At 34.6% G+C, this 14,269-nt stretch overlaps 1 protein-coding gene across 1 annotated transcript; it reads right to left on the minus strand.

Annotated features, from left to right (window-relative positions):
* Positions 1-165: 165 nt before the first annotated feature.
* Positions 166-9,989, minus strand: LOC103949983 (11-beta-hydroxysteroid dehydrogenase-like 4A). The gene is made up of 6 exons (XM_009361119.3): positions 9,690-9,989; positions 8,489-8,681; positions 8,261-8,346; positions 8,047-8,178; positions 1,524-1,655; positions 166-551 (listed from the first exon to the last, which is right to left on the minus strand). Exons 1-6 carry the CDS (start codon positions 9,870-9,872, stop codon positions 339-341), a joined length of 939 nt encoding a protein of 312 aa, XP_009359394.2. The 5' UTR covers positions 9,873-9,989; the 3' UTR covers positions 166-338.
* Positions 9,990-14,269: the final 4,280 nt, after the last annotated feature.

Below are 14,269 nucleotides of genomic sequence, written 5' to 3' on the forward strand. Positions count from 1 at the left end.
ATGAGTTTGCAATCAACTTATGTACCCCTTTTAAAAACAAACCTTATATGAGTGGGTACGGGGAAAATTTCTGTTGGAAACATGTTCTTCATTCCCAAACTCAATTTGGGGTATAAAACAGTTTCCATCCCTGTCTTCATACCGTTTGTTTAAGAGAATCAGACATAATATAAATATTTCATAGTCCATTATTTTTTGTTAAAAACGATATATTACAATACATACATTCGATACGTGTCGGATTTTACCTATTAAAAAAAACATAAAAATATATGACCAATATTTAATGAAACATAGTATACTGCAGAATCCGAAACTAAAATGAACGTTTATCCTAATTAATCATCCTTATTTGGAGTGGCTGGCATCTTCTTGGTTTCAACTATTAGATGGAAAAGCTTCTCGAGTAGCTCAGGATACAAAACCCTCAACCAAAATCCGAACCTGACCCACGATGGCTCTGTCAGATGCATGTCTCCACGGCAAACACTGTCCAAAATTGCCTTTGTGCATTTTTCTGCGGACTCACTGGGCATCCACTTCGGACGAAGCTAAAACAACATATCATCACATACACAACAAATAATGAGAAGTTTCCTCTTTCATTAATATGACTTGCATGTGAGAGACATAGAGTTGGAATAGAGTTCTCAGACAATTTATTCGTATGTCACACACGACTTGGAGAAAGAAAGAACATAGATTCTATGACATTATATATCCTACAAGATTATGCAATCTTCAGAGTTGAGACATGGAATTATGAGTTCTGTACTTTAGCATGAATTATAACTTAGCATCATATTACGATTTTGGTTGTGTAGTGGAGGCTACTTAGACAAGTGTAAAAGGTAATGTGATTTGTTTACCATTGCGTTGAGGTCACATTAAGCATACCTTAAGTCTTCAAGTTAGTAGAGCATCTGCAATATTTTTCTAAATGTAATCAAAATCTTCAGATAATAGTCCTTTTTTGGAAATGGCGTGATGAAGAAGAGTGTGACAACGATGTCTACTTGCCTATTTATATCATCAATTCTGCACAATTGTTAACCACTGAATTGCTTGGATGCAAAAAAAATTTGGATCACTATCAATTCGGAAAATTTAGTATCTTTTTCTTTTGGCGCAAACATTTTTCCTATATTAAGAGATTTTCTTGAAGATTTGATGAGAGTTTTAGCAAAGTATATGGAACATGAGTTAACAAGATGGCCTGAGGGTTTGGACACTCTTGATATAGGTAGGGTGTATAGATAAATTTTAGATTTAACTTTAATTGCATCTCATTCTTAACAGTAATTGTATAATATGGTACAAAAAACAAGCAAATTAAAATTTCTATGTTTCCATGCTAGTAAATGCATATTTCCTTGGTTTTAAACATATCTGCACCCACCCTGCAATGCCATAGCCCTTCATTGCATTCATTTTTCAACAAATTGTTACTCTAGCTAGCTAGCTAACTAAGCTACTTGTATGGGTTAACCTAACCAACTTTGGACTCAAAACTCTGTAATTACCTGCGATACAAATTCGCGGCTTCCTGTCATTTCTGACTCAATCAGTCCAGGACTCACAATTGTTATCCCAATCTCAGATCCCAACTCAGACCTCAATGACTCAAAGAAGCATGTCAGGGCTGCTTTGCTTGCCTGCAGAATAAAACCAAATAGTGTACCTGTTAGAGTATGAGTATGATTCTTACATGTCTTGGGATAATTGACTTTATCATAAACGAAGTCTTAGTCATGTTGGCTAGAGTAATCCTGTTGTGATTAGGATATTGAGAACTCTTGTATTTGCACAAGTAAAGAACTCATTCTGGTACGAGGAATAATATTCCTTATTGGATTGTAATAGGGCAATCGATATGCTTAGTAAATATACATAAGCCACTGCTCTCACAAATTAACGCTCTCATTTTTTGCACCAATAACTTATTCTTGGGAGAGCATTGAGATATGCTTAGTAAATATATGCTTTTCGAATTCATTGAAAAGCCTGTATATATGACTAAATTGATTCATTACAATGATGTACTTGGTGATTGTAGACTGGAATTAGTGATTGTAGACTGGAATAAGGAACTTATACTTCTCTTTTGTGATTTCATTTTGACATGTCTGCAGTGCCTCTAAAGACTCTAAACCTTGCTAGTGTTCCCATTCTCATTGGGGGTAGTAACTACAAAAGATGGAGGCGAGAAATTGGCCTATTGCTTACTCTTAATGAGTTTGATATAGCATTAGATACCCCTAGGCCGTCGCCTTTGACAGAAAAAAGTACCAAGTCAAAGAAGGCTGATTTTGAAAGGTGGACTAGGGCCAACAAAATCGCTTTGTCCATCCTTGAAAATGGGATGACAGATACTGTGAGAGGGGGAATAAAGAAGCATGATCTTGCTATTGATTATCTTCAGGCCATTGAGAACAAGTTTAAAGAATCTGAGAAGTCAGAGATCAGTCAATATATGTCTATCTTGACAACCTACAAGATTGAAGGTAATGCATCAATTAGAGATCACATCATGAAGATGTCGGATGCAGTAGAGAAACTCAATTCCATGGAGGTCATCATTGGTGAGAAACAACTGATTTTTATGATACTACAAGCTTTTCCAGTGAAGTATAGTCAATTGAAAGTGTCATACAACACCCAAGACAAGACTTGGACTGTGGATGAGTTAATTGCTCAATGTGTGCAAGAGGAAACTCGGCAGAGGCAAGAAAAGAGAAAAGAAACAGAAGATGTGAACCTAGTGCATGCTGGAAATAAAGAGACCGCTATTGCTTCTGGTAAGGCATCTAAATTCGCTAATCATGCCAATAAGTCTGCTAAACCTGCAAAATACTCAAAACCCTCTAAATCTAACAGTCTAAATGTGAAAGATGTGACTAAAATTAGATGTCATCACTGCAAACTCAAGGGTCATTATAGAAAGGATTGTGAAACAGTCAAGGATTGGCTGAGGAGTAAAGGAAGAACTAATGTCTATGTTTGTGTAGAATCAAATTTGATTGAAATTCCTGCTAATTCTTAGTGGTTTGACACAGGATGTTCAGTCCATATTACAAACACATTGCATGGATTTAAAAAACAAAAACAAACTTATAAAGACTCTTATAATGTTTTTGTGGGGAATGGGACAAAAGTAGGTGTTGAAGCAATTGGGATTGTGAAACTTAAAATGAAATCAGGTTTTGTTCTTCATTTGAAAGATGTCCTTTATGTTCCAGATATGAGAAGAAGTTTCATTTCTGCATCAAAATTGCTCAAACAAGGTTTCGGTTTTCTTTGTGATGATTCATGCATAAAATTTTTCCAGAAAAACAAAATGAATACTTTGGACAACTATTTTGCATGATGAATTGTGGGAGATAGACTATATATTTGAAAGCCCATCACTTGTTTTGAGTATTACTGCTAAACGAATGCATAAATCTGAGTTTTGATATAGTTTATGGCATAAAAGACTAGGACATATTTCAAAAGAAGGAGTTTAACAATTAGCAAAGGAAAACTTGATTCCTGCACTTGATTTTAAAAATGCAAAAGAGTGTGTTGATTGTATGAAAGGAAAGTCAACAAATATCATAAATTTTGAAGCAAAAAGGAGTCAAAACCTTCTTGAGATTGTGCATACTGACGTTTGTGGTCCTTTTCATGTTAAAACCATATGTGGGAATAGCTATTTTGTGAATTTCATTGATGATTTCTCTAGATATGGTTCTACTTTTCTCATTAGTGAAAAATCAGCAGTACTTGACTGTTTTAAAATCTTTAAGACTGAAGTTGAGATGCAGTTAAACAGAAAAATCAAAATTTTTAGATCAGATAGAGGGGGAGAGTATTTTGGCAGGTACACTGAAGCTGGACAATAGAAGGGCCCTTTTGCAATATATCTTCAGTAACAAGGCATTGTGGTGCAGTATACTACACCAGGTACACCACAGCAAAATGGTGTATCAGAAAGAAGAAATAGAACTTTAATTGGGATGGTTCGAAGTATGATTCCAAGATCCAAACTGCCTAGTTTACTCTGGGGTGAAGCACTTAAGATTGCCAACTTTTTTTGAACTGAGCGCCTACTAAATTTGTGAAGGGAACACCTTTGAAAGTCTGGACAGGTAGAAGGCCTAGCTTTGGGCATTTCCATATGTGGGGATGCAAGTCTGAGGGCCGATTTTATAATCCGAATGAAAGGAAGTTGGATGCCAGAACCACAACTTGTTACTTCATTGGATATTCTGAAAAATCCAAGGGATATAAATTCTATTGTCCACAGGCTCATTCGCGGATTCAAGAGACTCATAATGTTGTGTTCATTGAAGATCAAGATGTTACAGACATGGTAGATGGAACTTTTGTATTTGAAGAAATTGACCAAACAAATAATGATGCTGCAGTAAATGACTATGTACAGATTCCAATTTTATCATGCACACCATCTGCAATTACAAATGAAGACACTGAGATGACTGAAAATGAGTTGCAGCCTGTTGCTAAGGATAATCTTGAATCTGTGACTGAAGAAATTCAAGAACTCAATCATCAACCTGTGCAGCAACCTATGAGACATTCAACAAAAGTGAAAAAACTGGCTATTTCAAATGACTATGTATATCTCCAAGAGAATGAATTCGATCTAGGAGATATTGATGATCCACTGACCTATTCTCAGGCAATGACAAGTCCGCAAGCAATATTATGGAAGAAGGCTATGGAAGAAGAATTGGAATCCATGTCCAAGAACAATGTTTGGACTTTGGTGGAATCTGATTCTAAAACTAAACCAATAGGTTGCAAGTGGGTTTACAAAACCAAGAGAGATGCTCAAGGTAGAATTGAAAGGTACAAGGCTCGGCTGGTAGCAAAAGGCTTTACACAGAAAGAAGGGGTTGATTTTAGTGACACTTTTTCCCCAGTTTCTTTAAAGGACTCTATGCAGATTATCTTGGCATTAACAACCTATTTTGATCTTGAATTACATCAAATGGATGTAAAAACGGCTTTCCTCAACGGTGAATTAGAAGAAGCTATTCATATGAAGCAGCCACCTGGATTCATTGAAAGGGGGAAGGATAGTTTGGTCTGCAAGCTTAATAAGTCAATCTACAGACTCAAACAAGCTTCTAGACAATGGTACCTTAAATTTGATAAAGTTGTAACTGCACACTGGTTTACTGAGAACAAGCTTGATGACTGCATATACTCTAAGTTCAAAGGTACCAAATTCATTTTCCTGGTACTATATGTGGATGATATTTTGGTAGCTAGTTCTAATTTGCAATTGCTACACGAAACCAAGACTATGCTTAGTTCTAACTTCGAGATGAAAGATTTAGGGGAGGCTCGTTATGTCCTAGGGATTGAGATAATCAGAGACAGGGAAAAGAAGTTTCTGGGGCTATCACAAAAGGGATATATTGAGAGAGTTTTGGTTAGGTTCAATATGGAAGATTGCAATGGTGTTGATGTACCTGTGAATAAAGGAGACAAATTCACTCGAGATCAATGTCCTAAATCCGAGTTGGAGAAGAGAAAGATGAGTTTAAAATCGTATGCTTCTCTGGTCGGCAGTTTAATGTATGCCAACATATGTACTAGGCCGGATCTTGCTTTCATTGTTGGCTTGCTGGCCAGATTTCAATCTAATCCAGGTGAAGCACATTGGATGGTTGCTGAGAAGGTATTAAGGTATTTACAGAGAACAAAGAGCTTCATGTTAGTTTATGGTAGGGAAAATGAACTGGAAGTAGTTGGTTATACTGATTCTGATTTGGCTGGTGATCTGGATGAAAGAAAATCAATTGGTGGCTATGTTTTCATGTTTAATGGAGGTGCTATTTCATGGAGAAGTGCCAAGCAAACTATGATCTCTACCTCTACTATGGAAGTAGAGCTTGTGGGATACTTTGAAGGCATGAAGCAGATAGTCTGGCTTAAGAATTTTGTTAATGAGTTGAAGGTTGTAGACTCAATACAGAGACCAGTCAAGATGTTCTGTGACAACAATTTTGCAGTGTTATTCTCAAAGAACAACAAAAGGACTTTAGCCTCGAGGTTAATGGATGTGAAATTCTTGAAAGTCAGAGAGAAAGTTAAGCAAGGTGCAATAGTGGTGGAGCACTTAACTACTGATTTGATGATTGCCGATCCTTTAACAAAGGCATTGGCAAATGGAATTTTCAAGACTCATGTAACTCGGATGGGAGTATTGGAAGCTTTTGAAAAGTGGGAGTAATTGTTGTTGTATTCAATAGTATGTTAGAGCTACTGGAAGATGACAGTGGAATGCTTTTCAAAGGGGAGGTTTTTTGCAAAAGTTTTTTGGAAGCTAAGTGTTTTAGTTAGTTTTCTTGTTTGTTTTGTTTGCAGTTAGTTATGTTTTTATTCAGCACAATTTTTCCAGATATTTCTGTGATTAATTGTTCTAGAGAATAATTTTTCGATTCAATAAGAGCTTGTGAATCATTTCTAGTACTGATAAAGCTGTTGAATGTGTCATAACTATGTTGTTCATTCTTTAGTGAATGATTTTGAGTTAACAGTTTATTGTTAAGTCTGATGGATATTTTTGATATTGATTTTGGGCTATGTGAGTGGGAGTATATGTTTTGGTTTACTCCTGTATTGAGATGCATTGCTATAAGCATAAATTGGCCATTGTGATTTGTAAGGTGATTTGTATTCTGTGTTACAAAGGAGATTACAAATTCATTGTTTTGGTTTATGTAAGCTGGATGTATCTGTGCATTGGTGTAATTGATAAAAGACTTGTGTGATCACCTTTTTGATAAGTTTGAGATGATTATCTGTTGTGATGAATCATACTCAAGTGGGAGAATGTTAGAGTATGAGTATGATTCTTACATGTCTTGGGATAATTAACTTTATCATAAAAGAAGTCTTAGTCATGTTGGCTAGAGTAATCTTGTTGTGATTAGGATATTGAGAACTCTTGTATTTGCACAAGTAAAGAACTCATTCTGGTACGAGGAATAGTATTCCTTATTGGATTGTAATAGGGCAATCGATATGCTTAGTATATATACATAAGCCATTGCTCTCACAAATTAACGCTCTCATTTTTTGTACCAATAACCTATTCTTGGGAGAGCATTGAGATTTGCAGAGAGGAGAATGGTTGTATAAATGCTGCGATGACCTCTTCATCAAGCAGCATGTCTGCAGGTTAGTATTCCATTGTGTACTGTCGATACTTTGTTTTACATCTGTATTAATGTTGTGATGTTGTGATTTAATCACTTGATTCAATCCGGTTCATAGGAAGAGACTAATCTAGGTTTTGATGTCTCTAAGTTGTTCTTACAGTACCATCATTATATATATATGTCAACCAATAAGCCTTTGATGAGCTTTTATTCTATTTTTCTTCAAATTTATTAATTTCTGTATCTCACTGCTGAGTTCTGACTCAGAACTACTAGAGAGTAAGAAGACCAGATCTTCTCCACCAAAAACAAGGCGAAGGAGCCAGTAACTACACTCTCTCAAGATATCATCTTGTCATAAAAAGTACACATTTTCACCCAGTCAGCTTCTTTGAATGACTAATTTCATACCCTTCAGCATTCTTGTAGGTCACTGGGCCCACTAGATCTTCTGTGCAAGCTCTTACTTTCGGAGAAATTTTTCAGTATACATGGATTATATAAGAAATTTTTCAATGATGAGAAATTTTACTATTTAAGTTATTAACTTTTAATACACATATTTCACCAATTGTATAACGACACATAATGTACCATCATGTGTTCTGGTCACATTGAAAAATCTTTCTTTAGCTCGGGCAAATGAAGTCAGTCAGTCTTGGATTTATTTTTCTTCCAACACTTCTTCTAGTCACAGGTTTTCTATAAGTCAATGTTTAAAAAAACATAATCGAAGTACCATCTGGAATTATCTTGGATCCGTTCCATATATATATATATATATGTATATATTAGATAGAGAGAGACACTAATCAAACATTTTTAACGCGTGTGCGTGGGTAATATATAATCATATTTAAATTCTTACATTGTAGAAACTCGACTTTGGTGCAGAAAACCAAGATTCACTAGAGGAAATTACAACAATTTTCCCTTTGCTTTTTCTGAGGTGTGGAACTGAGAAATGTGTGCAATAAACAGAACCCCAGAAATTTATGTCCTGCAATATCATATTCATAATTAAATTAGCTTAAGTATATATATGAAGGGCCTAAGTACATGATTAGCTGATTAAATTATACCATAATTGAAACCATCGTAGAGAATTGGTTGCAATCTTCAAACAAGCTAACTTGCAGAACCCCAGCATTGTTCACCAAATGGTCCACTATTTCATTAGAAAAAGCATTAACAACTAATACCAAGTTGATTAGAAAGGTTAATTTCTTATTCATCTAATACGATTAAATTAATTTTACGAGAGACTAATTAAACTGAAAAGCTATACTATATGATGATGTGAGTCTTACATTGGCCAAAGTGATTGACTGTTTCATTAACAACTCGATTGCAATGTTCCAGTTTTGAGACATCAGCTGGAAGCACAATGACATCCGGGGAGCCTATCCGTCGAGCTTTATCCGCCACGGCACGAAGACGGTCCTCCCTTCTGGCTGCCAATGCTAGACGGGCTCCTCTCTTAGCGTACTCATACGCCAAATGCTTCAAATGGTTTAAGAAAATGATAAATTAGGTTCTCATCTCTCATTTCTACTTCTCATTAATTGAAACCTTATTCCTTTTTCATTTTTTATTAAGGTCTCTTAACTTTTCTTCATGTCATTATTTGAATATTAAATTATTTACAAGTCATTATATGTCAATTTAAAAATGAAAAAAATTATTAATCATTTTCAAATATAATATTTTTAGTTTTTTTTTTTCATATATTTCTATTTGTAATTTATATCCCTTTTTTTTAATTTATACCAATATTCTTTTTAGTTTTAATTTGTACCCATAGTTTTGAATTTTAATATGGACCCATATTTTCAATTTAATTTGTACCCATAGTTTTGAATTTTATTATGTACCCATATTTTTAATTTAATTTTTACCAATAATTTTTTATGACCGTACCCATGCTAATTATATGTGTTCATTTTATGTTTTAGAATATATCAATAGTTATTTCTTGCACTATATTAATAATTACGTGGCTACAATTTTTTTTTTCTTGCTAGAACTATGTGAAGAACGAATTACTTTATTATTGATTTTTAAGTAATTGTTATATGAGAATTGTTATTGGCACTCCAAAATTTTCATTTTGCACTCCAAACTTTCTGTAATTGAAAAGGGAAATACACTAGTAAGAAGTGTATAATGAGATTTTTGGAGTGCTAATAACAGTTCCCTTGTTATATTTGTAACAATATTATTTGGATTTGTTTAAATTTTATAATTTGTGGGATATTGAATACATAAATGCATGAATTAAATCCCTTACATGATGCTAGGGACCTTGATCAAACTTTTTAAACAAATAAAGTTTCATTCTAACAACTAACTAGATTGATTAGGAATCGGAACCAAAATGATCTTTAAGAAAAATAATGAACAAGATAGAATTATATCCAAAAAATAAAAAAATAAATTAAAAAAATGAAACAATACATGATACACATGGCTGCATTATAAAATATGTAATGCATGTCTTTAATTCGTTACCTCTCCAATTCCTGAAGACGCTCCGGTAATGAGGATAACTTTTCCGGCTATGTTTTCAGTGGATTTAGATCGATATATGAAACTAATAAGCTTGTAAACGAGAAAATATGGGAGAAAGAAAAGGGATCCAATGAATGTTACTAGAGGGACGACTACGTTCAACACTTTGTGAATCGAATCCATGGCTGTGGCTTCTCTTCTCTACCTAGCAAGTCTACACTCTACGGTTCTACCGAGAGAGAGAGAGAGAGAGAGAGAGAGAGAGAGAGAGAGAGAGAGAGAGAGAGAGAGAGAGAGAGAGAGAGAGAGAGAGAGAGAGAATTTTTGGTCTCGGACAAATTGGGTTGGCAACTTGCAACTTGGTGTCACGATATTGGTAGGGCATCAGGCGACATATACATGTATGGATTTCCTTGCGCCACATACATATGTTTTTTTATTTTTTATTTTTTTTAGGAACACTTTAATCTCTAACAGCCAACGCCTCCACTTGCATCGGTGAGAGAGATTTTGTGTGGTCTCGGATAAATTAGGTTGGCAACTTGCAACTTGGCGTCACGATATTGGTAGGGCATTAGGCGCCACATATACATGTATGTATTTCCTTGCGACACATACATATGTGTTTTTTTTTTTTTTTTTTTTTTTTTTTTTTTTAAGAACACTTTAATCTCTAACAGCCAACGCCTCCACTTGCATTGGTGATAGAGAATTTGTGTGGTCTCGAATAAATTGGGTTGGTAACTTGCAACTTGGCGTCACGATATTGGTAGGGCATCAGGCACCACATATACATGTATGTATTTCCTTGCGCCACATACATATGTTTTTTTATTATTTAAGAACACTTTAATCTCTAACAGCCAACGCCTCCACTTGCATCGGCGAGCAAACAAATTCAAAACGTTTCACTACTTTTAACACCTTACCTTTCACGCTTTGTATCAGATTCATCACCACAGCCACGACCCACGCAAGTTCAAAGCTTCAAAGCTCTGATCGGGATGTGAATGGGTTAGTTTGTTTCTCTGAAATAGGATAAGATAAAATTTCATCTTATAATTAAGTTGTAATGCCTTTGCAATTTAAGTATGTTGTTTATTTATATTTTCGGTTAATGTCTCTAAACTTTCAATTTCATTTGAATATGGTAGTGTGTTTTTATTTGGAAATTAATAAAAGTAAGCAGTAGAACATCTTTTATCATTTTAAGTCTTAAGCGTAATCATACAAATAAAATGGAGAAGGACTTTTGGAACAAAAAGCATGTAAAAAAAGAACTAAAAAAAGGAAGAAAAGGCGAGTACAACTATATTCACTAGTGGGGAGAGGTGTCAGAATTTCGCGTACATAGACTGATAGTTTTTTCATGAGACTCACTGTTTTTTGAGGTTAGATGTAACCTAATTCCCAAATGGTGGGTCTAGTACTATTTTCCTGCTCATTGAGGATGAAATTTCTCCTTAAAACTATAAATGTAGTGGCTTTATGGCAGATAAAGCCCCATTATGCAAAAAATGAGGCACAAAATATCAACAGCAGAGCACATCAGCTAACATTCCATATATATATATATATACCTGACCTTTAAAACAACCTAGGCCTTACATCTAAGGTCATCTATAAGGGAATTAGATCCCATTGGGATCCATATTGTGGGGATTCTAGGGATTCCTATATCTTAGCCGTTCATCATATATCGTGCGGTTAGAAATCATTTAATTTTTATTATTTAAAATTAAACACAAATAATATCTAACCGTACGATATACGATAAACAGTTAGGATGTGGGGTTTCCTAAGATTGTCATAAAGTGGATCCTTTTCCATCTATAAGGACAAGACATTTGTCTAACATCTAGGACATATGAGTCACTCATGGTAGGTAGGACTCAATCCAAACCTTACATTTATTGATTTTACTTAATTTAAAAAGCAACCAGGAAAACAACCTACGCCTTACATCTTAGGTCATCTATAAGGGAATTGGATCCCATTGGGATCCATATTGTGAGGATTCTAGGGATTACTATATCTTAGCCGTTCATCATATATCGTGCGGTTAGAAATCATTTAATTTTTATTATTTAAAATAAAACACAAATAATATCTAACGAAAACTGACCGTACGATATATGATAAACAGTTAGGATGTGGGGTTTCCTAAGATTGTCATCAAGTGGATCCTTTTCCATTTATAAGGACAAGACATTTGTCTAACATCTTGGACATATGAGTCACTCATGGTAGGTAGGACTGAATCCAAACCTTACATTTATTGATTTTACTTAATTTAAAAAGCAACCAGGAAAACAACCTACGCCTTACATCTTAGGTCATCTATAAGGGAATTGGATCCCATTGGGATCCATATTGTGGGGATTCTAGGGATTCCTATATCTTAGCCGTTCATCATATATCGTGCGGTTAGAAATCATTTAATTTTTATTATTTAAAATTAAACACAAATAATATCTAACGAAAACTGATCGTACGATATACGATAAACAGTTAGGATGTGGGGTTTCCTAAGATTGTCATAAAGTGGATCCTTTTCCATCTATAAAGACAAGACATTTGTCTAACATCTAGGACATATGAGTCACTCATGGTAGGTAGGACTCAATCCAAACCTTACATTTATTGTTTTTACTTAATTTAAAAAGCAACCAGGAAAACAACCTACGCCTTACATCTTAGGTCATCTATAAGGGAATTGGATCCCATTGGGATCCATATTGTGGGGATTCTAGGGATTCCTATATCTTAGCCGTTCATCATATATCGTGCGGTTAGAAATCATTTAATTTTTATTATTTAAAATTAAACACAAATAATATATAACGAAAACTGACCGTACGATATATGATAAACAGTTAGGATGTGGGGTTTCCTAAGATTGTCATCAAGTGGATCCTTTTCCATTTATAAGGACAAGACATTTGTCTAACATCTAGGACATATGAGCCACTCATGGTAGGTAGGACTGAATCCAAACCTTACATTTATTGATTTTACTTAATTTAAAAAGCAACCAGGAAAACAACATATGAGTCACTCATGGTAGGTAGGACTGAATCCAAACCTTACATTTATTGATTTTACTTAATTTAAAAAGCAACCAGGAAAACAACCTACGCCTTACATCTTAGGTCATCTATAAGGGAATTGGATCCCATTGGGATCCATATTGTGGGGATTCTAGGGATTCCTATATCTTAGCCGTTCATCATATATCGTGCGGTTAGAAATCATTTAATTTTTATTATTTAAAATTAAACACAAATAATATCTAACGAAAACTGACCGTACGATATACGATAAACAGTTAGGATGTGGGGTTTCCTAAGATTGTCATCAAGTGGATCCTTTTCCATCTATAAGGACAAGACATTTGTCTAACATCTAGGACATATGAGTCACTCATGGTAGGTAGGACTGAATCCAAACCTTACATTTATTGTTTTTACTTAATTTAAAAAGCAACCAGGAAAACAACCTACGCCTTACATCTTAGGTCATCTATAAGGGAATTGGATCCCATTGGGATCCATATTGTGAGGATTCTAGGGATTACTATATCTTAGTCGTTCATCATATATCGTGCGGTTAGAAATCATTTAATTTTTATTATTTAAAATTAAACACAAATAATATCTAACGAAAACTGACCGTACGATATATGATAAACAGTTAGGATGTGGGGTTTCCTAAGATTGTCATCAAGTGGATCCTTTTCCATTTATAAGGACAAGACATTTGTCTAACATCTTGGACATATGAGTCACTCATGGTAGGTAGGACTGAATCCAAACCTTACATTTATTGATTTTACTTAATTTAAAAAGCAACCAGGAAAACAACCTACGCCTTACATCTTAGGTCATCTATAAGGGAATTGGATCCCATTGGGATCCATATTGTGGGGATTCTAGGGATTCCTATATCTTAGCCGTTCATCATGTATCGTGCAGTTAGAAATCATTTAATTTTTATTATTTAAAATTAAACACAAATAATATTTAACGAAAACTGATCGTACGATATACGATAAACAGTTAGGATGTGGGGTTTCCTAAGATTGTCATAAAGTGGATCCTTTTCCATCTATAAGGACAAGACATTTGTCTAACATCTAGGACATATGAGTCACTCATGGTAGGTAGGACTCAATCCAAACATTACATTTATTGTTTTTACTTAATTTAAAAAGCAACCAGGAAAACAACCTACGCCTTACATCTTAGGTCATCTATAAGGGAATTGGATCCCATTGGGATCCATATTGTGGGGATTCTAGGGATTCCTATATCTTAGCCGTTCATCATATATCGTGCGGTTAGAAATCATTTAATTTTTATTATTTACAATTAAACACAAATAATATCTAACGAAAACTGACCGTACGATATATGATAAACAGTTAGGATGTGGGGTTTCCTAAGATTGTCATCAAGTGGATCCTTTTCCATTTATAAGGGCAAGACATTTGTCTAACATCTAGGACATATGAGTCACTCATGGTAGGTAGGACTGAATCCAAACCTTACATTTATTGATTTTACTTAATTTAAAAAGCA

Source organism: the organism of the source record quoted next, unplaced genomic scaffold (assembly GCF_019419815.1).
Source record: "Pyrus x bretschneideri cultivar Hongxiangsu unplaced genomic scaffold, Pyrus_bretschneideri_v1 Contig42, whole genome shotgun sequence".
Taxonomy (NCBI): Eukaryota; Viridiplantae; Streptophyta; class Magnoliopsida; order Rosales; family Rosaceae; genus Pyrus; species Pyrus x bretschneideri.